The 20,553-nt window shown below is 41.8% G+C and overlaps 1 protein-coding gene across 6 annotated transcripts; it reads left to right on the forward strand.

Moving 5' to 3' along the window:
- Positions 1-357: 357 nt before the first annotated feature.
- On the forward strand, positions 358-18,383 carry LOC115196282 (uncharacterized). Of its 6 annotated transcripts, none has more exons than XR_003878827.1 (9): positions 358-541; positions 3,298-3,585; positions 6,917-7,183; positions 7,332-7,409; positions 7,722-7,748; positions 12,413-12,439; positions 12,896-12,976; positions 16,926-17,653; positions 17,710-18,383. XR_003878827.1 is itself a non-coding variant. In XM_029756960.1 (8 exons), exons 1-8 carry the CDS (start codon positions 400-402, stop codon positions 16,973-16,975), a joined length of 960 nt encoding a protein of 319 aa, XP_029612820.1. In that variant the 5' UTR covers positions 358-399; the 3' UTR covers positions 16,976-18,383. The 6 variants fall into 6 exon arrangements, 4 of the variants coding, with proteins under 4 accessions (XP_029612820.1, XP_029612822.1, XP_029612821.1 ...); XR_003878828.1 differs by having other exon boundaries at positions 16,926-17,634; positions 17,692-18,383; XM_029756960.1 differs by having other exon boundaries at positions 16,926-18,383.
- The last annotated feature ends 2,170 nt before the right edge of the window (positions 18,384-20,553 follow it).

Genomic DNA, 20,553 nt, shown 5'->3' on the forward strand with positions numbered 1-20,553 from the left:
ACACAAAGCCAAAAAGTACATTGAAAGTGGTGGGGAAACATCTGACTGGGAGGTGTGATCATTGTCAGAAGGACATGGAGACAGTGGAAGATGTTCTATTTCAGTGCCAGAAAGATGTGAGAGAAAGGGAGCGATTGTTATTAGATTTGAGGAGTAATGTGGTTGAAGAGAGAGGATTAAGTTAACTTTTGGGGAAATCTTCAGGGGATGTAGTATTTAATTATGTATTTCGTTTCCTTAGGGAGACGAGATTGTGTAAGATTTAGACCTTCAATGTCTCTGGTCCACACTCCAGTCCAGTTGGTGGCGGTAATGCACTTAAAGTTGGTTGCCAACCGCTATATAAAATCCACAGAACAAGAAGAAGTTACTTTATTTTCAACCAAGCGGCCACGACGCATGCAGAGGGAGGAACTAAACCACATTTCACTTTCACAGCCTTTGGAAATAAAGATCAGAAGTAGGCTAGCGCATATGCCTAAACTAACGCTCATCAGATTGTGTTTCTGGCTTTGTCTGGCGCGAACGGTGGTCTCCCGAGGTAAGTTGAGTCCACTGCCGCACTGAAAAAATAACATGGCACTCTGAAACCAAACTTGTACAGCGAAATTATGGATGGACAAGGGCCTTAACACGCTCTTCATATTGATTTTCAACATGGAAAGTTAGAATGCTTTTAAACGAAGCACCCTTCTTATTCCGTTTAGCTACGCACACACAGGCCCTTCTTCAGGAAGCGATAGAATACTTAAGACACACCCTCTCAGTGTTGCCAACTAATTTTCTGGGTAGGCTGCAAGAGGCAGGGAGATTTGTGGTTAAAAGTTGCTCATTGCGTGATAACGTAAATCTGCGTCATTACGTAGAATACACAATAACGTTACTCAAATTGACTGGCCATCTCGGCAAAAAATATGATTTGACATTTGTTCAGGTACAGACTCCCACTCTTGTCTGTACATTTTTGATTGAGACATGTTGTTGGATGTTGTAAGGTCTGTTCAAGATCAAACATTCGTGACCAACTATATTCATTGGGTTTGGCTCGTCGAGCCCGTGCTGCTGCAGTCAGCCAACAATGCTGCTGCTGACGTCACTCACAACGCACTTTTGCAGCCAGGCACGTGTGTTGTGACTGAGTGTGTGACAGAGAAAATCGTTTTTGTGTCATTTAGAGGGAAAATGCGTGCATTTTAGCGTTTGTCACTTTTCAAAAGTTGCTAAAAGTTCAATTTTAAGTAGCCAAATTTGTTGCTAGATGCTGTTTTTAAAAAAAGTTGCCAGGGTAGTCTGAAAAGTTGCTGAATCTAGCAACAAAATTACTAAATTTACATCACTGCACCCTCTCCCCACAAATTAAGTGGACACTTCTGATGACATATCATGACGTCTGACGAATCTACACTTGCAGGGTGAGGGAGGGAGGGAGGGAGGAATGAATTTTAAATGAACCGCCCTTGCCCGGAAATGTCACTTTTTCATCCCGTGATGATGATTATTTTCAGCCACCGGTAGCTTGTGATTGCATGTCTACTTATATTAACTATATAATTAGTAATATAAGCCTACTGTATGATAACTAGCAAATGAATTAGGTAACTAGCGTTAGCCTGCCTAGCTGGAATTTCTGAAGAAGGAAAAATGTTTTATTTATACAATTTCCAAAAGCTAACCAAACAAAAACATCATTACTTTTACGATATGTGTTTGTGCCATCAGGTGCATTAGTAGCACAATTTCTAACTTTACATTCGTTTTTACTTAGATATATATATATATATATATATCTCAATGATGTCGCTCTTGCTGCGGGTAATTCCCTGATCCACCTCTGCGCAGATGACACCATTCTGTCCTTGGACACTGTGCTAACTAACCTCCAAAGGAGCTTCAATACCATACAACACTCCTTCCGTGGCCTCCAACTGCTCTTAAACGCTAGTAAAACCAAATGCATACTTTTCAACTGTTTGCTACCCGCCCGCCCGACTAGCATCACCACCCTGGACAGTTCTGACCTAGAATATGTGGACAACTATAAATACCTAGGTGTCTGGTTAGACTGTAAACTCTCCTTCCAGACTCGTATTAAACATCTTCAATCCAAAATTCTCACGCACTGATTTGTATCTGCAACAAGTACATTGGGTGGAAACACACCACTAGGTGGATTTTTGAATATTTGCATTAAAATCTGTTGCCAATTGGATGGTAACCTAGCCTCTAACCAGGTTTCCATCCAACCTTTTTAATGCGAGTAAAGAAGTGTGATTACAGGCCTGATGGAAACAGAACATTTTTTGGTTAACTTTCCAAATGTCTCCAAAGTACACTAGACAAGGTGGGATCTTTTTGTGTCTGTAAAATGAATTATGCGAGAAATGTCAGCGTAACCGCTTTTATTCGCAAATATTGATATAATAGCCAAATCGAAGTAAACTTGGAGTCACGTGATGACATGTTGTGTGGTCCTCCCACTACGACTCGGGAAAACATGCAGTTTGTTAGGCTACAGATGAAATAAATGATGAAATTCACAAGGTGGTGAAAGTGCAAGGTGATGAGTTTGATGCTCCTTTCCAATAAATATTGAGGGTCTTATTCTGGTGACATGATGATTGATGCTTTGCTGCCGTTTGACAAATAAAAATAATATCATGCATATCCATAATAATGTCAATGTAAATAGTTTACCCCCACTGTAGCTGTTGGCTAGAGCGCATGTGTCAAGACCAGATTGGGAACAGTTGCTATATAATGCAACAGTTTTTGTGACAAACCATCAGTAGTGTAAAATTCAATGGAAACCCATTTAAACTTGTATTACTCATTTTAACAGCAAAAGTCATTTTTTTATGTTCACAACGTCATCACACACAGCCTTTTGTCTGCAAAAAGTCAGTTTGATGGAAACATCTCTCTGGAGGGAAAATGTGCATATTGTTTTATGCAGATTTAGAATATTTGCATGGAAATCAGTTGAAAATTGGATGGAAACCTAGCTAGTGATATAATAGGGGACAGGGTGTAGACAAAGACTTTTTAATCTGTAGTGTTGTCCAGATACATTTCTGTTCCGGTGGTGGTGGTGAGGGGGGACATACTAGTCAAAGTGGTCAGACTACATAGACCAGATAGACCCAGCAAGCAGAATTCTAGACATAAACAGTAAAGGTTGATAATAATGTCTCTTTCAATGCCAATAGGGTTAGTACTACATATTTATACCCTAACCATAATGTGTTACCCTGGATACATTGATACTCTGATACATGTATGAAATGTCTGCTTTCCTAGATGATCTCTCTCTTAATGTGGGAGATGTACTCGTGTTGACGCCAGACAAGTCCACAGTGACTGACCCCATCACAAGCATCCTATGGAAGCATGGGAAGAACAAGGTGGCAGAGTGGGACAAGGATTTTGGTGGTCTGGACATCTATGCTGCCTTCATAAACCGTACAACCCTGGACCAGACTACTGGAGAGCTGAGAATCAGTGGATTGAAGAAAACAGACAGTGGAGTTTATTCTGTGGAGTTTAACAGCAAACTGCTTAACAAGACATATAAACTATCTGTTATCAGTAAGTGTTTCTGTGTGTGTGTATATATCTGTGTGTATGTGTGTGGCCGTGTAGAAACAGCAGGTTTCTGACCTGTGAGGGCAACACCCCTGATGCTGAACCAGTCACCTACAGCTGGAAAGTGGGAGAGAGAGCGTGGCAGGTCTTAGACAAACAGATTAATGTCAATAAGAGCGACACTGGCAAATCAACTAATGGTAACAAGTACATCTGCAAGCTGAAGAATGCTGTTAGTGGGGAAGTCAGTGATCCAGTAGGACAGGTGTTTGTTTCAAGTGAGTGGACATACATAAGTGTGTTAGTCTTATGTATTGATATGTTAGTAACACTGCTAGTGTTGTAGGACATTTTGAATGCTGCACTATGTTGAAAACAGACAGTGGGGTTTATTATGTGGAGTTCAACAGCAAAGTGCTTGAGGACATACAGTTGAAGTCAGAAGTTTACATACACTTAGGTTGGAGTCATTAAAACAAATTTTCCAACCACTCCACAAATGTATTGTTCACTAACTATATTTTTGGCATGTTGGGTAGGACATCTACTTTGTGCATGACACAAGTAATTTTTCCAACAATTGTTTACAAACAGATGATTTCATTTATAATTCACAGTATCACAATTCCAGTGGGTCAGAAGTTTACATACACTAAGTTAACTGTGCCTTTAAACAGCTTGGAAAATTCCAGAAAATGTCATGGCTTTAAAAGCTTCTGATAGGCTAATTGACATCATTTGAGTCAATTGGAGGTGTACCTGTGGATGTATTTCAAGGCCTACCTTCAAACTCAGTGCCTCTTTGCTTGACATCATGGGAAAATCAAAAGAAATCAGCCAAGACCTCAGGAAAAAAAACTGTAGACCTCCACAAGTCTGGTTCATCCTTGGGAGCAATTTCCAAATGCCTAACGGTACCACGTTCGTCTGTACAAACAATAGTACGCAGTTATAAACACCATGGGACCACGCAGCCGTCATACCGCTCAGGAAGGAGATGTGTTCTGTCTCCTAGAGATGAACGTACTTTGGTGCGAAATGTCCTATATCGACATAACCTGAAAGACTGTTCAGCAAGGAAGAAGCCACTGCTCCAAAACCGCCATTAAAAAGCCAGACTACGGTTTGCAACTGCACATGGGGACAAAGATTGTACTTTTTGGGGAAATGTCCTCTGGTCTGATGAAACAAAAATAGAACTGTTTGGCCATAATTACCATCGTTATGTTTGGAGGAAAAAGGGGGAGGCTTGCAAGCCGAAGAACACCATCCCAACGGTGAAGCACGGGAGTGGCAGCATCATGTTGTGGGGCTGCTTTGCTGCAGGAGGGACTGGTGCACTTCACAAAATAGATGGCATCATGAGGTAGGAACATTATGTGGATATGTTGAAGCAACATCTCATTACATCAGTCAGGAAGTTAAAGCTTGGTCGCAAATGGGTCTTCTAAATGGACAATGACCCCAAGCATACTTCCAAAGTTGTGGCAAAATGGCTTAAGGACAACAAAGTCAAGGTATTGGAGTGGCCATTACAAAGCCCTGACCTCAATCCTATAGTAAATTTGTTGACAGAACTGAAAAGGCGTGTGCGAGCAAGGAGGCCTACAAACCTGACTCAGTCCACCAGCTCTGTCAGGGGGAATGGGCCAATATTCACCCAACTAATTGTGGGAAGCTTGTGGAAGGCTACCCAAAACGTTTGACCCAAGTTCAACAATTTAAAGGCAATGCTACCAAATACTAATTGAGTGTATGTAAACTTCTGACCCACGGAATGTGATGAAAGAAATAAAAGCTGAAATAAATAATTCTCTCTACTATTATTCTGACATTTCACATTCTTAAAATAAAGTGGTGATCCTAACTGACCTAAGACAGGGAATTTGTACTAGGATTAAATGTCAGGAATTATGAAACTGGGTTTAAATGTACAGTCATTGCCAAAAGTTTTGAGAATGACACAAATATTAATTTCCACAAGTTTGCTGCTTCAGTGTCTTTAGATATTTTTGTCAGATGTTACTATGGAATACTGAAGTATAATTACAAGCATTTCATAAGTGTCAAAGGCTTTTATTGACAATTACATGAAGTTGATGCAAAGAGTCAATATTTGCGGTGTTGACCCTTCTTTTTCAAGACCTCTGCAATACACCCTGGCATGCTGTCAATTAACTTCTGGGCCACATCCTGACTGATGGCAGCCCATTCTTGCATAATCAATGCTTGGAGTTTGTCAGAATGTGGGTTTTTGTTTGTACACCCGCCTCTTGAGGATTGACCACAAGTTCTCAATGGGATTAAGGTCTGGGGAGTTTCCTGGCCATGGACCCAAAAATATCGATGTTTTGTTCCCCGAGCTACTTAGTTATCACTTTTGCCTTATGGCAAAGTGCTCTATCATGCTGGAAAAGGCATTGTTCGTCACCAAACTGTTCCTGGATGTTTGGGAGAAGTTGCTCTCGGAGGATGGGTTGGTACCATTCTTTATTCATGGCTGTGTTATTAGGCAAAATTGTGAGTGAGCCCACTCCCTTGGCTGATAAGCAACCCCACACATGAATGGTCTCAGGATGCTTTACTGTTGACATGACACAGGACTGATGGTAGCGCTCACCTTGTCTTCTCCGGACAAGCTTTTTTCCGGATTCCCCAAACAATCCGAAAGGGGATTCATCAGAGAAAATGACTTTACCCCAGTCCTCAGCAGTCCAATCCCTGTACCTTTTGCAGAATATCAGTCTGTCCCTGATGTTTTTCCTGGAGAGAAGTGGCTTCTTTGCTGCCCTTCTTGACACCAGGCCATCCTCCAAAAGTCTTCGCCTCACTGTGCGTGCAGATGCACTCACACCTGCCTGCTGCCATTTCTGAGCAAGCTCTGTACTGGTGGTGCCTCGATCCCACAGCTGAATCAACTTTAGGAGACGGTCCTGGCGCTTGCTGGACTTCCTTGGGCACCCTGAAGCTTTCTGCAGAAATGCAGTGGAAATGTTTTTTGGGGATTCAGTTCATTTGCATGGCAAAGAGGGACTTTGCAATTCATCTGATCACTCTTCATAACATTCTGGAGTAAATGCAAATTGCCATCATACAAACTGAGGCAGCAGATTTCGTGAAAATTAATATTTGTGTCATTCTCAACTTTTTGCCACGACTGTATTTGGCCAAGGTGTATGTAAACTTTCGACTTCAGCTGTATACATTATCAGTAAGTGTGTGTGTGTGTGTGTGTGTGTGTGTGTGTGTGTGTGTGTATATTTTAAATAGAAGATTATGTAGTGCCTCACAAGCATTTTTCCCTGCTTTGTCTTTCTCTCTCCTGGATTTACAGAGCCAGTCCCTAAACCCACTATCACTTATACCTGCAACCCAGACAAATCCTGCATTCTGACCTGTGAGGGTGACACCACTGGTGCTGAACCCGTCACATACAGCTGGAAAGTGGGGGAGGGGGCCTGGGAGGTCATAGGAAAACAGCTGATTGTCTCTAAGAGTGACACTGGCAAATCAACCAGCAGTTACAAGTACATCTGCAAGATGAAGAACTCTGCTGGAGAAGGGGAAGTCAGTGAGCCAGTTGGAGAGGTGTTTGGTCCAGGTGAGTGGACACTTATAATTGTGTTACAGTCTTATGTATTGATATGTGAGTAACACTGCTAGTGTTGTAGTGCAGCATTCAAAATGTCCTATGTTGAATACCTGATAAACTCCTGTCAACTTATCTATGCAAAATGTTTTCATTTCAGAGCCTTCTGAAGTTGGTGTTGGGGTTGTTGTTGGTGTTGTCGTTACCATTGTAGCGCTCATTGTCATCGCCATAACAGGTAAGAACAGCACATCTCTAGTAACAGAACACTGTACATGTACATAGTTCTGAAGCACAGATTGACATAACAGCAGCAACAACAGTGAGCTACACCCCCCTGAAGGGGATACCTGTTCTACCTGTATTTACAGTAGTGTTCAGATGTGCAGGTACTGTATGCAGGTTGTTTATTGGTGCTCTCAGAAAAGATGGCTTCTAATTGCAGCTTAAGCGTGTAATTGTCGGTGAAGTCATAATAAGTAGCTGATAGAATATTAAGGCAGACTTGTACTTTAAGAAGTTATAATATATTAGTATTTTTACTCCCCAGTTTGGTTGGTGTGGAAGAAAATAAAAGGTAGGTTCAACTCTTCATACTCACTGCTTTCCCAAAATGTTACACAATGTGAACAGTCAGTCCAAGACACCTGGACTGACTCTTTGAGAAAGTATTGTGGTGGAATGTTTGGTAAGTTTTACACTAACTTTACTCTGATCCATATTCAACCTGCTAACAGGGTCCCCAAAGTTAAACAAACAGGACCCAGCACAGGACAGTAGTGTTGTTAATGGCCCATCATAGATGTGTTTTAATAAATTTAGGGACCTTTACACACTGATGTTTGTGTGTGCATTGGTGGAAAAAATACTCAATTGTCATACTTGAGTAAAAGTACAACGTAAAAGAGAATTTTAAACATAATCCCTTTATATAAAGCAAATCAGACGGCACAGTTTTCTTGTTTATTTTTTACGGACAGACAGGCACACTCCAATACTCAGGCATCATTTACAAATGCGGTATTTGTGTTTGGTGAGTCTGCCAGATCAGAGGCAGTAGGGATGACAACGCATTATATTGATAGGTGCATGACTTGGACCATATTGCTGTCCTACCTGAGCATTCGAAAGGTAACAAGTAATTTTGGGTTTCAGGGAAAATGTATAGAGTAAAAATACCATTATTTTCTTTAGGGATGTAGGGAAGTAAAAGTTGTAAAATAAAAAATGGGAAAAAAAGAATATATATTAAAGTGAAGTACAGATACTTGAAGAAATAAATAGAAGGGTGTGTGTGAGAGAGTGCGAGTGCACAGCAGTAATTTCGTCATAACCTTATGCAACTGAAAGGGAAAGTGCATCCTAAATTCAAGGAACTTCTACTCATTTTGCTGTAAACCAATGTTGAGGACCGTAAGGGAGAAGATGAGGAGCATTAACTGTTATTATAAGCAATTTGTACATTACTTTTCACAATGCATTTCTCAAAATAATAATAATAATAATAATAATAATAATAGGCCTTTAATTTGTTACATTCACTGCTAAAATGGGCTAAAGTTGACCGCTAGACTATTTTATGTCAAAAAAACTCTTCGTGAATGGTGGTCCTCATGCTTTTGACGGTGATTTGTTTTGTCCAATCATAAGCATGCGTGCAGAATATGTCATGCAATCCTTTCATTGGCAGAATTGACATCTTTCAGTTGTGCGATCTGATTGAGTTGATCTGTGTGGCTCTCCCACACAGCTCCCAGGTGGTAGCCTAAAGGGTATGGCCATATCAAGGATATGGCGCCGACAGAGATGGTCGCCTCGCTTCTCGTTCTTAGGAAACTATGCAGTATTTAGTTTTTCCCCCCGATCCACATCGACAGGACAGTAGTGGAGAAGGTGGAAAGTTTTAAGTTCCTCGGCGTACACATCACGGACAAACTGAAATGGTCCACCCACACAGACAGTGTGGCTTGTCACCAAAAACACTCACAAACTTTTACAGATGCACAATCGAGAGCATCCTGTCGGGCTGTATCACCGCCTGTTACGGCAACTGCTCCGCCCATAACCGGAAGGCTCTCCAGAGGGTAGTGAGGTCTGCACAACGCATCACCGGGTGCAAACTATCTGCCCTCCACAACACCTACACCACCCGATGTCACAGGAAGGCCAAAAAGATAATCAAGGAAAACAACCACCCGAGCCACTGTCTGTTCACCCCGCTATCATCCAGAAGGTGAGGTCAGTACAGGTGCATCAAAGCTGGGACCGAGAGACTGAAAAACAGCTTCTATCTCAAGGCCATCAGACTGTTAAACAGCCATCACTAACATAGAGGCTGCTGCCAACATACTGACTCAAATCTCTAGCCACTTTAAACAATGCCACTTTCTATAAAGTTTACATACCCTACATTACTCTTCTCATATGTATATACTGTACTCTATACCACCTACTGCATCTTGCCTATGCCGTTCGGCCATCGTTCATCCATATATTTATATGTTCATATTTTTATTCATTCCTTTGCACTTGTGTGTGTGTATAAGGTAGTTGTTGTGAAATTGTTAGATTACTTGTTAGGTATTACTGCACGGTTGGAACTAAAAGCACAAGCATTTCCCTACCCTCGCATTAACATTACATTTACATTTTAGTCATTTAGCAGACGCTCTTATCCAGAGCGACTTACAGTAGTGAATGCATACATTTCATACATCTCATTTCATGCATTTTTTTTTTTTTTTGTACTGGCCCCCCGTTATTGAACCCACAACCCTGGCGTTGCACACACCATGCTGGCGTTGCAAACACCATGCTCTACCAACTGAGCCACAGGGAACACCTGTGCTAATCATGTGTATGTGACCAATAGAATTTGATTTGAAATATAAATTATTTTATAGAAAATAAGGCACTGACTATGTGACTTAAATGGGACTAAGGGAGTGGATAGGTTTGTATGAACTTGTTAATAAAACAAAAGAAAGTTACAATTACTAAAATAGGACTAAAATGACTGACTAAAACTAAACTAGAATCGTCCAGAGTCCATTGATAATAAGTAAAACTAAGGATGAAATTACTGAAAAGGGACTAAGATGAAAGGTATTTTAGTCATAAAGACTAAATCTAAAATGGCTGACAAAATTAAGACCAACACTAACTCAGGTACAGTAGTAACACTAACACACCTGAGGCCATTTAGACAATGCAGATATGTGGAGATGTTGCCAGAAATGTGTTTCTCATATTATTTGTGGTGGCATTTATTTTAATAATATGTTATTGTGACATGCAGATACAGTTTAAGAAGGTGACGATTTATTCATGCGAGTTTAAATGTAGCTTTGTGTGGGCTAGCATACAGTGGGGAGAACAAGTATTTGATACACTGCCGATTTTGCAGGTTTTCCTACTTGCAAAGCATGAAAAATTAAAAAAATTAAAATAAATACAGCAAGAGTCGCAGCACAGAATGAAGAAATAAAACAGCACTAAAATGTGTATTGGTTAGTTTCACCACTGTTGTTTCACCACTGTCTGTCATTTTTATCATAGGTACACTTCAACTGTGAGAGACGGAATCTAAAACAAAAATCCAGATAAATCACATTGTATGATTTTTAAGTATTTGATACATCAGAAAAGCAGAACTTAATATTTGGTACAGAAACCTTTGTTTGCAATTACAGAGATCATACGTTTCCTGTAGTTCTTGACCAGGTTTGCACACACTGCAGCAGGGATTTTGGCCCACTCCTCCATACAGACCTTCTCCAGATCCTTCAGGTTTCGGGGCTGTAGCTGGGCAATACGGACTTTCAGCTCCCTCCAAAGATTTTCTTTTGGGTTCAGGTCTGGAGACTGGCTAGGCCACTCCAGGACCTTGAGATGCTTCTTACAGAGCCACTCCTTTAGTTGCCCTGGCTGTGTGTTTCGGGTCGTTGTCATGCTGGAAGACCCAGCCACGACCCATCTTCAATGCTCTTACTGAGGGAAGGAGGTTGTTGGCCAAGATCTCGCGATACATGGCCCCATCCATCCTCCTCTCAATATGGTGCAGTCGTCCTGTCCCCTTTGCAGAAAAGCATCCCCAAAGAATGATGTTTCCACCTCCATGCTTCACGGTTGGGATGGTGTTCTTGGGGTTGTACTCATCCTCCTTCTTCCTCCAAACACGGTGAGTGGAGTTTAGACCAAAAAGCTCTATTTTTGTCTCATCAGACCACATGACCTTCTCCTATTCCTCCTCTGGATCATCCAGATGGTCATTGGCAAACTTCAGACGGGCCTGGACACGCACTGGCTTGAGCAGGGGGACCTTGCGTGCGCTGCAGGATTTTAATCCATGACGGCGTAGTGTGTTACTAATGGTTTTCTTTAAGACTGTGGTCCCAGCTCTCTTCAGGTCATTGACCAGGTCCTGCCGTGTAGTTCTGGGCTGATCCCTCACCTTCCTCATGATCATTGATGCCCCACGAGGTGAGATCTTGCATGGAGCCCCAGACCGAGGGTGATTGACCGTCATCTTGAACTTCTTCCATTTTCTAATAATTGCGCCAACAGTTGTTGCCTTCTCACCAAGCTGCTTGCCTATTGTCCTGTAGCCCATCCCAGCCTTCTGCAGGTCTACAATTTTATCCCTGATGTCCTTACACAGCCCTCTGGTCTTGGCCATTGTTGAGAGGTTGGAGTCTGTTTGATTGAGTGTGTGGACAGGTGTCTTTTATACAGGTAATGAGTTCAAACGGTTGCAGTTAATACAGGTAATGAGTGGAGAACAGGAGGGCTTCTTAAAGAAAAACTAACAGGTCTGTGAGAGCCGGAATTCTTACTGGTTGGTAGGTGATCAAATACTTATGTCATGCAATAAAATGCAAATGAATTACTTAAAAATCATACAATGTGATTTTCTGGATTTTTGTTTTAGATTCCGTCTCTCACAGTTGAAGTGTACCTATGCTAAAAATGATAGACCTCTACATGCTTTGTAAGTAGGAAAACCTGCAAAATCGGCAGGTTATCAAATACTTGTTCTCCCCGCTGTATATAAAATGTGAATGATGCAGTTGCAATCAGCAAGGAAAATCTGATGGTAAGACACAGTGACATTCACCTGGAATTCTGCCACTGAGTATCCTTTTCATTGTCATCCAGAAGTGAACACAACAAATACTAATGTGATCTGTGTATGAGAATGCTAAACTCAACTTTTCTCTCTTTTCTTCTTCTCAACTAAAGGCAGTGACGTAGTCCAGCCAGAACAAGGTAAGTCATCCAGTTAGTTTAAGACTGTATAAACAGAAGTAACTTCTTTAAAGATGGACTATATGGAAATCGCTCCTCCATTTCCTGGTTGATAAAATTCTAATAGTTTACCTCATTTAAATGTATGTGAAAAAATAAGCTGTCATTGTGTAGAGAATCATTGTACCATCTAAACCGCTGTGAAATATATTTTACATAACCATAAATATTGTATATTCAGCCGTTTTGAAGCTGGTGTACAAAACCGAAACAGGAAGCATAGAAATAGCACACACAGAATAGATCCACCGCTTCTTATGGGAAGCTTGTGCTTTCAATGGGAATGAAAGATCTATAACTCACATTTCTATGTGAATTTGGTTGGGTCGCCCCAAAAAGTTACATATTGTAGCTTTAAGTAGAATTTGATACAGTCAGAGAGGGGCTGTAGTTTGTTTTCCTTCTGTGATTCTGCAGGGGTTACGGTTCCATTAACGGCCAACACCAAAACAGGGGAAGATGGTGCAGACAAAGCTGGAAAGGGGCAGGGGAATGGAGGTGTGTATGAGACTTACCGTACCCTCAAACCATATTTGTCCTGGATGATTTGATTCCTGTAACATTATACTGTGTACTATACGTATAGAGGGTTAATCTAGAACAGGAATGTAAAACTCATTCCATGAAGGGCTTAGTGTTGTGGAAATTCTAATCAAATAAGGGAGAAGAGACTTCAATTTCTTCAAACAATCATACTTTAATATTGATTTAATTATTGCAATAATGGAGCTGGTCAACGACCACCCGTAGGTGATGCAGTGGTCTTATATAGTAGACCTAAAAAGGCTTCGTCATGGCTGGTTCCACCCTTCCCTGGATTAGTTCTCGGAAGCAAAGATGATTAGAAACAATAACAGGTTGTTCAGCGACTCAAGCTCTCTCCATCTTGAGTCGCACCATGTCCTTGACAAGACGCACAGACCAGCTTCAGGGAGCTAGAGGCAACCATCCTTATGAAAAGCACAGCATTGGTAGTTATGAAATCCTCCGGCAATAGTAAGATATCTCTCACCACTGCCAAGCACATAATTGTCAACTATCAATATTCACACAGCTATAATCAACAAAGCAGGTAAATACGTAATTTTTCCCACAGTGTCTACAAGTTTTTGGTTTCTCCTTTCAATTAAGACCCAGACAACCAGATGAGGGGAGTTCTTTGATGAATTAAGGTCACTAATTAGTAATCAAGTACAAGGGAGGAGTGAAAATCCAGACACTCGGCTCTCCGTGGAATGAGTTTGACACATGATCTATTCCCAAACTGGGGTTGGGGATATGCCAAATAAAAATGTGATATATATATATATATATACTGCTCAAAAAAATAAAGAGAACACTTAAACAACACAATGTAACTCCAAGTCAATCACACTTCTGTGAAATCAAACTGTCCACTTAGGAAGCAACACTGATTGACAATAAATTTCACATGCTGTTGTGCAAATGGAATAGACAACAGGTGGAAATTATAGGCAAATAGCAAGACACCCCCAATAAAGGAGTGGTTCTGCAGGTGGGGACCACAGACCACTTCTCAGTTCCTATGCTTCCTGGCTGATGTTTTGATCACTTTTGAATGCTGGCGGTGCTTTCACTCTAGTGGTAGCATGAGACAGAGTCTACAACCCACACAAGTGGCTCAGGTAGTGCAGCTCATCCAGGATGGCACATCAATGCGAGCTGTGGCAAGAAGGTTTGCTGTGTCTGTCAGCGTAGTGTCCAGAGCATGGAGGCGCTACCAGGAGACAGGCCAGTACATCAGGAGACGTGGAGGAGGCCGTAGGAGGGCAACAACCCAGCAGCAGGACCGCTACCTCCGCCTTTGTGCAAGGAGGAGCAGGAGGAGCACTGCCAGAGCCCTGCAAAATACCTCCAGCAGGCCACAAATGTGCATGTGTCTGCTCAAACGGTCAGAAACAGACTCCATGAGGGTGGTATGAGGGCCCGACGTCCACAGGTGGGGGTTGTGCTTACAGCCCAACACCGTGCAGGACGTTTGGCATTTGCCAGAGAACACCAAGATTGGCAAATTCGCCACTGGCGCCCTGTGCTCTTCACAGATGAAAGCAGGTTCACACTGAGCACATGTGACAGAGTCTGGAGACGCCGTGGAGAACGTTCTGCTGCCTGCAACATCCTCCAGCATGACCGGTTTGGCGGTGGGTCAGTCATGGTGTGGGGTGGCATTTCTTTGGGGGGCCGCACAGCCCTCCATGTGCTCGCCAGAGGTAGCCTGACTGCCATTAGGTACCGAGATGAGATCCTCAGACCCCTTGTGAGACCATATGCTGGTGCGGTTGGCCCTGGGTTCCTCCTAATGCAAGACAATGCTAGACCTCATGTGGCTGGAGTGTGTCAGCAGTTCCTGCAAGAGGAAGGCATTGATGCTATGGATTGGCCCGCCCGTTCCCCAGACCTGAATCCAATTGAGCACATCTGGGACATCATGTCTCGCTCCATCCACCAACGCCACGTTGCACCACAGATTGTCCAGGAGTTGGCGGATGCTTTAGTCCAGGTCTGGGAGGAGATCCCTCGGGAGACCATTCGCCACCTCATCAGGAGCATGCCCAGGCGTTGTAGGGAGGTCATACAGGCATGTGGAGGCCACACACACTACTGAGCCTCATTTTGACTTGTTTTAAGGACATTACATCAAAGTTGGATCAGCCTGTAGTGTGGTTTTCCACTTTAATTTTGAGTGTGACTCCAAATCCAGACCTCCATGGGTTGATAAATTGGATTTCCATTGATTATTTTTGTGTGAATTTGTTGTCAGCACATTCAACTATGTGAAGAAAAATGTATTTAATAAGATTATTTCATTCATTCAGATCTAGGATGTGTTATTTTAGTGTTCCCTTTATTTTTTTGAGCAGTGTGTGTGTGTGTGTATATATATATCTTCACGTTTTCTGAGTAGAAAAGTAGCCTCGTTTCACTGCCAAAAATAAAATTAAACCATCTCGTGTTCAGCGACAATAACAACACAATGTCAAATACAGGTAGCCTAGTCAAATAATTAACATCCAATCACATTAACCCTAACTCTCTCACGGGAAACCTTCACTCTTGCGCAGACTTTTAGAAACAAAACATGAAAAATAAGCCACAGGAGTTTTTTGAGCGATAATAAAGACGACTTTCGAGTAGTAAGACATGTATAAAAGCAACAGATACCATTAATAAGAAGGGGCTAGAAGCATCTTATATGGTGAGCTACCAAGTGGCTAGGACAGGCAAGCCCCATACTATTGTGGAGGACTTAATTCTTCCTGCTGCCTCAGATATGGCTCAGACAATGCTGGGGGAAAAGGCCAGAAAAACTATACAGACAATGCCTTCATCAAACAACACTGTTTCATGATGCATCAGTAACCGGGCAGGAGATGTTTTGAAACAATTACTGCTTTGCATACAAGCCAGTGAATTCTATGCGTTACAGCTGGATGAGTCAACAGACGTGGCGGGCCTGGCACAGCTCCTGGTATATGTCCGTTACCTTAATAGGAGGTCAATTAAGGAAGACATCCTCTTCTGCAAACCACTGGAAACCAGGACAACAGAGGATATTTTTAACTTCTTTGGGATAGGGGGCAGTATTTTCACGGCCGGATAAAAAACGTACCCGATTTAATCTGGTTACTACTCCTGCCCAGAAACTAGAATATGCATATAATTAGTAGATTTGGATAGAAAACACTCTAAAGTTTCTACAACTGTTTTAATGGTGTCTGTGAGTATAACAGAACTCATATGGCAGACCAAAACCTGAGAAGATTCCATACAGGAAGTGCCCTGTCTGACAAATTGTTGTCCTTCTGTTGCATCTCTATCGACATTACAGCATCTGTGCTGTAACATGACACTTTCTAAGGCTTCCATTGGCTCTCTAAAGCCGCCAGAAAGGGGAATGGGGTGTCTGCTGTCTCTGGGCAAAGTACAGCAGCTCTGTTTGTGAGTGGTCAGCCTGGGGACAGTGAGACTGGAGATGCGCGGTCACGAGACTTCTCCATTTTTTTGCCTTCAGCCTTTGAATGAATACAACGTTGCCCGGTTGGAATATTATCGCTATTTTACGAGAAAAATAGCATAGAAATCCAATACAACCCAACATTGCAGAGTTATGTGCATCCTTTCAAGCACACCCTCCTCATTAACCTGTGGTGAGGTATTCACCATTTTTGAAGTGCTCACATTGTTATTACATTATTATGTTAGTGATGATCAACATGTGGTATTTTAATTTGGATCCAATGAAAGAAACAATGAACTAGTCAGATTGGTGTTGGTATTCTTAAAGGAAATGAATAACACCTGTTGTATTTATAACATAAGACCAAGAGTTTTTCCAGACCATGTGACCTGACCAGGACAAAGTCCTGGCCCTAGTCATTAGTAATGTTTTGCCTCATGAGCTCTTTCCTCTATTGCTTCCTTCCAGCTGGTGGTCTTCCTGGTGGGGTAACTGAGGACCAGAAACATGGGGTTTGAAGGCTCTCAGTACATGCCTTCATATGTTATACTGAGACAAACAACCAAGAGAGAAACATGTTTGAACTGTTGGAGATGTTTTTAATGAAATGTAAAATGAAGAGAAACGACAAGCAAATATTGCACAAAGTAACATGCATTCAATCAGATGAAGTACAGTGAGCTACAAAGTATTGGCACAGAGACATCTTTAACCCGATATGGATGAGAATACCCTCAAATTAAAACTGGCAGTATGCACTTTAACCTCAGTCATTGTATCATTTCAAGTACAAAGCCAAAACAACCAAAAAACATGTCACTGTCCCAAAACTTTTGGAGCTCACTGTATAATGTTTGAATTTTCTGTACTTCAGAAATATGAGGGCAATATTTGTATCTCAGAACATTTGATGGACAAAAACAAGAGATGATCTTATACTTTGAGGTAAATAGCTTTTGAATTCTTACCTGTTCTCAGTATTCATGTCTCATCTTTACAAATCAATCAATTTGTGGATGTTTTTTTTGATTGAAGCCTTAGTATCAACCACTTTGTGGTTGTATGATTCCTTTTCAGGTATTTTCCCCAGAGTGCTTTATGCCAACCCACTGCACTTTTTGCTTTTAATCGTAGATTGTGAATCTCTTATATAATTGAATAATTTGGCAAAGTCTAGGTGTAGGGGAAAAGTCTAGGTGTAGGGGAAAAGTCTAGGTGTAGGGGAAAAGTCTAGGTGTAGGGAAAAGTCTAGGTGTAGGGAGAGACTGTTGGTTGATAGGAACCAGGCCTGAGAGGTAGCGCTCATCTTCATCTGCCTTGTAAAGAGAGAGAGCTCTGCAGTACTGAGATGTTTTATTACTAAGAGAGAGCTCTGCAGTACTGAGAAAAGAACGCTTTACTTGTATAATCATATGTATCGCTGTTTAAACTCCAGACCTCCACACTGTAGTGATTTGTTGGTGACTGAATGCTTGTGTTGTACATTCATCTGAACACCAATTCTGTTTCAGCACTTGTCTTAAGAATGTATTTTTTCCAAACTTGATTGGTGAAAGCAATACAGAGGAAGGTCCATCATAGGGCTGGGCTGAACCATCACCAACATACATATCCCTATCTGAACCCTTCAGATCTGTGAAAACTGAGCTGGGGAAAGGGACTAGTTGACACTAGACTTAGATCAGTCTCGTTGCATGTACTGGATGACTTCTCAGCCATGTTCACTAAACAGATCACACCACAGGACTGACGATTCCGAAATCAAGTGTCAACTCTTTCCTTCTGAGAAATGCTGGTGTGCAAAACAAATGCACTTCAAAGGACAATGTGACATCTATCTGCAATGACTGGATCCCAGCCTGTATACACTGCCAATCCTTTGTGAGTTTGATATTTATATTTTTTTCAATAAAGGACTTTTATATATTGGATTTTATTATTATGACCTCTGAAAGTGATACAGTCAATTTTCTTTTGAAACCTGATTGGTGAAAGCAATATACAACGCCATACCATTGCCACCCCGTCACAAGGAGGTGCGAAGAGTTATACACGACTGGGCAGGACTTTGGGAGAAGCATGGGGAATCTAGTGGCCACATTGTATCAATTAAGAAATGTGTGTAGCCTGTAATCTAAACTGCATTGTAACAATGTAAATTTGAGCCATTCGCCAACAAATTCTTAGCCACACAACAGTCCAGTTTCATTATCAAGAAGTGATCTAGTAGCAAGCTGACTTTCACTTCATAGAGTAACGAACCTGTCAGGCCACTGAAACTCGCACGTTGTTTGTTGACTAGCGTAAACATTCTAGGACACTGATTTCCCATGAAATAATCAAGTTGTATTTTTTATTTGGATGAACAGACAGTGCAGCCCAGCACTGACCCGCCGCACAAAACACCTTCCCAAAAACTCTCAGCATGCCTCCCGCCTCCTCACATACAGCAATCTCATTTGCATAACAGTGTGTGATAGGCTGAGAGACTTTTGAATGTGTAAACATTACCCCCTTAAACTGAACACACCCTGTGTTTAATAAAACAGACCTAATAGTTATTTGGGGTCTACCCCCCCTGACCCATGTGATCTTCTGCTGCAATTGACTCAGGTGCTTGACCCGTCTCAAATGAGTCACTTTCTCTTGCAGGTGCACAGGTAAACTCCGTGTTCACGTCCGTTTGTGTGGCATGAGTCTGTGTCTTCGACTGAGCTTTCAGTTCTGACAGTGTCCAGTTCCCGTTCCACTGAGACATTAACATCCCTTGGAGCCCACAGTCTCACAATGTCCCTCACCCTTATCCTGAAGGGTAACCTAGGCAACATTGGTTGCTTTTTCCTCAGAGCACCCTGTTTCCTTGAGGGGTAGTATGTCTGACTAGGCACAAATGAGTCGGTGCTCAACTCAGTTTCTTGTCCCGTGCCAGTGACCTCATGCTCTGAAACAACCCCAAAGTAAGGTTTGAGCCTGTTGTAGTGTACCACGGCATGATAAGGTCCATTACACTGAACTACTTCATACAGCACCTCTGACAGTTTCTTTGTCATTTTGAAAGGACCCTTGAATTTCTTTCTCAGTTTGGGTGACAACCCCTTTTCCCTCTGGTAGTCTCTAAGCCACACATATTCATATTCCTCATACCTTTAGATCAAAGTATTGCTTTTGTTTACCCGTGGCTTTTAGGAGATTTCTCTTTACAGCTTCCCTTACAGGGCTTAAATACCCTTGCACCTTTTGCACATACTGAGAAACATACTGTTTCCCTTCATTTTGTGGTGTTCCAATAACCACATCAACCGGTAAAGTCATTTCAGCACCGAACAGCACCCTGTATGGTGTGAACCCCGTGGAAGATTGAACACTACTCCTGTATGACATCATCACATATGGGAGTATCTCATCCCAATTTCTTTGATTGTCATCAAATTGATCAGAGTTCTGTTCATTCTTTCCACTAAACCAGTGGTTCCCAAACTTGTTATAGTCCCGTACCCCTTCAAACATTCAACCTCCAGCTGCGTACCCCCTCTAGCACCAGGGTCAGCGCACTCTCAAATTTTGTTTTTTTGCCGTCATTGTAAGCCTGTCACACACACACACACTACACAATACATTTAATAAACATAAGAATGAGTGTGTGTTTTAGTCACAACCCGGCTCGTGGGAAGTGACAGAGCTCTTAAAGGACCAGGGCACAAATAATAATAATCAATAACTTTGCAATTTATTTAGCCATCTTACATATAAAACTTTATTTGTTCATCGAAAATTGTGACTACCTCACCACAGGTTATTGAGAAGGGTGTGCTTGAAAGGATGCACATAACTCTGCAATGTTGGGTTGTTTTGGAGAGAGTCTCAGTCTTAAATCATTTTCCACACAGTCTGTGACTGTATTTAGTTTTCATGCTAGTGATGGCTGAGAATCCACTCTCATATAGGTACGTGGTTGCAAAGGACACCAGTGTGTAAACAGCGCGATTTTCCAAGGCAGGATACTCTGAGCGCAGCCTTATCCAGAAATCTGTCAGTGACTTTTGATTAAATTAAATTTTCACAGAACCACTTGTTGCAATTTCGATGAGGCTGTCTT

The sequence above is a fragment of the Salmo trutta genome, chromosome 6 (assembly GCF_901001165.1).
Source record: "Salmo trutta chromosome 6, fSalTru1.1, whole genome shotgun sequence".
NCBI classification, from domain to species: domain Eukaryota; kingdom Metazoa; phylum Chordata; class Actinopteri; order Salmoniformes; family Salmonidae; genus Salmo; species Salmo trutta.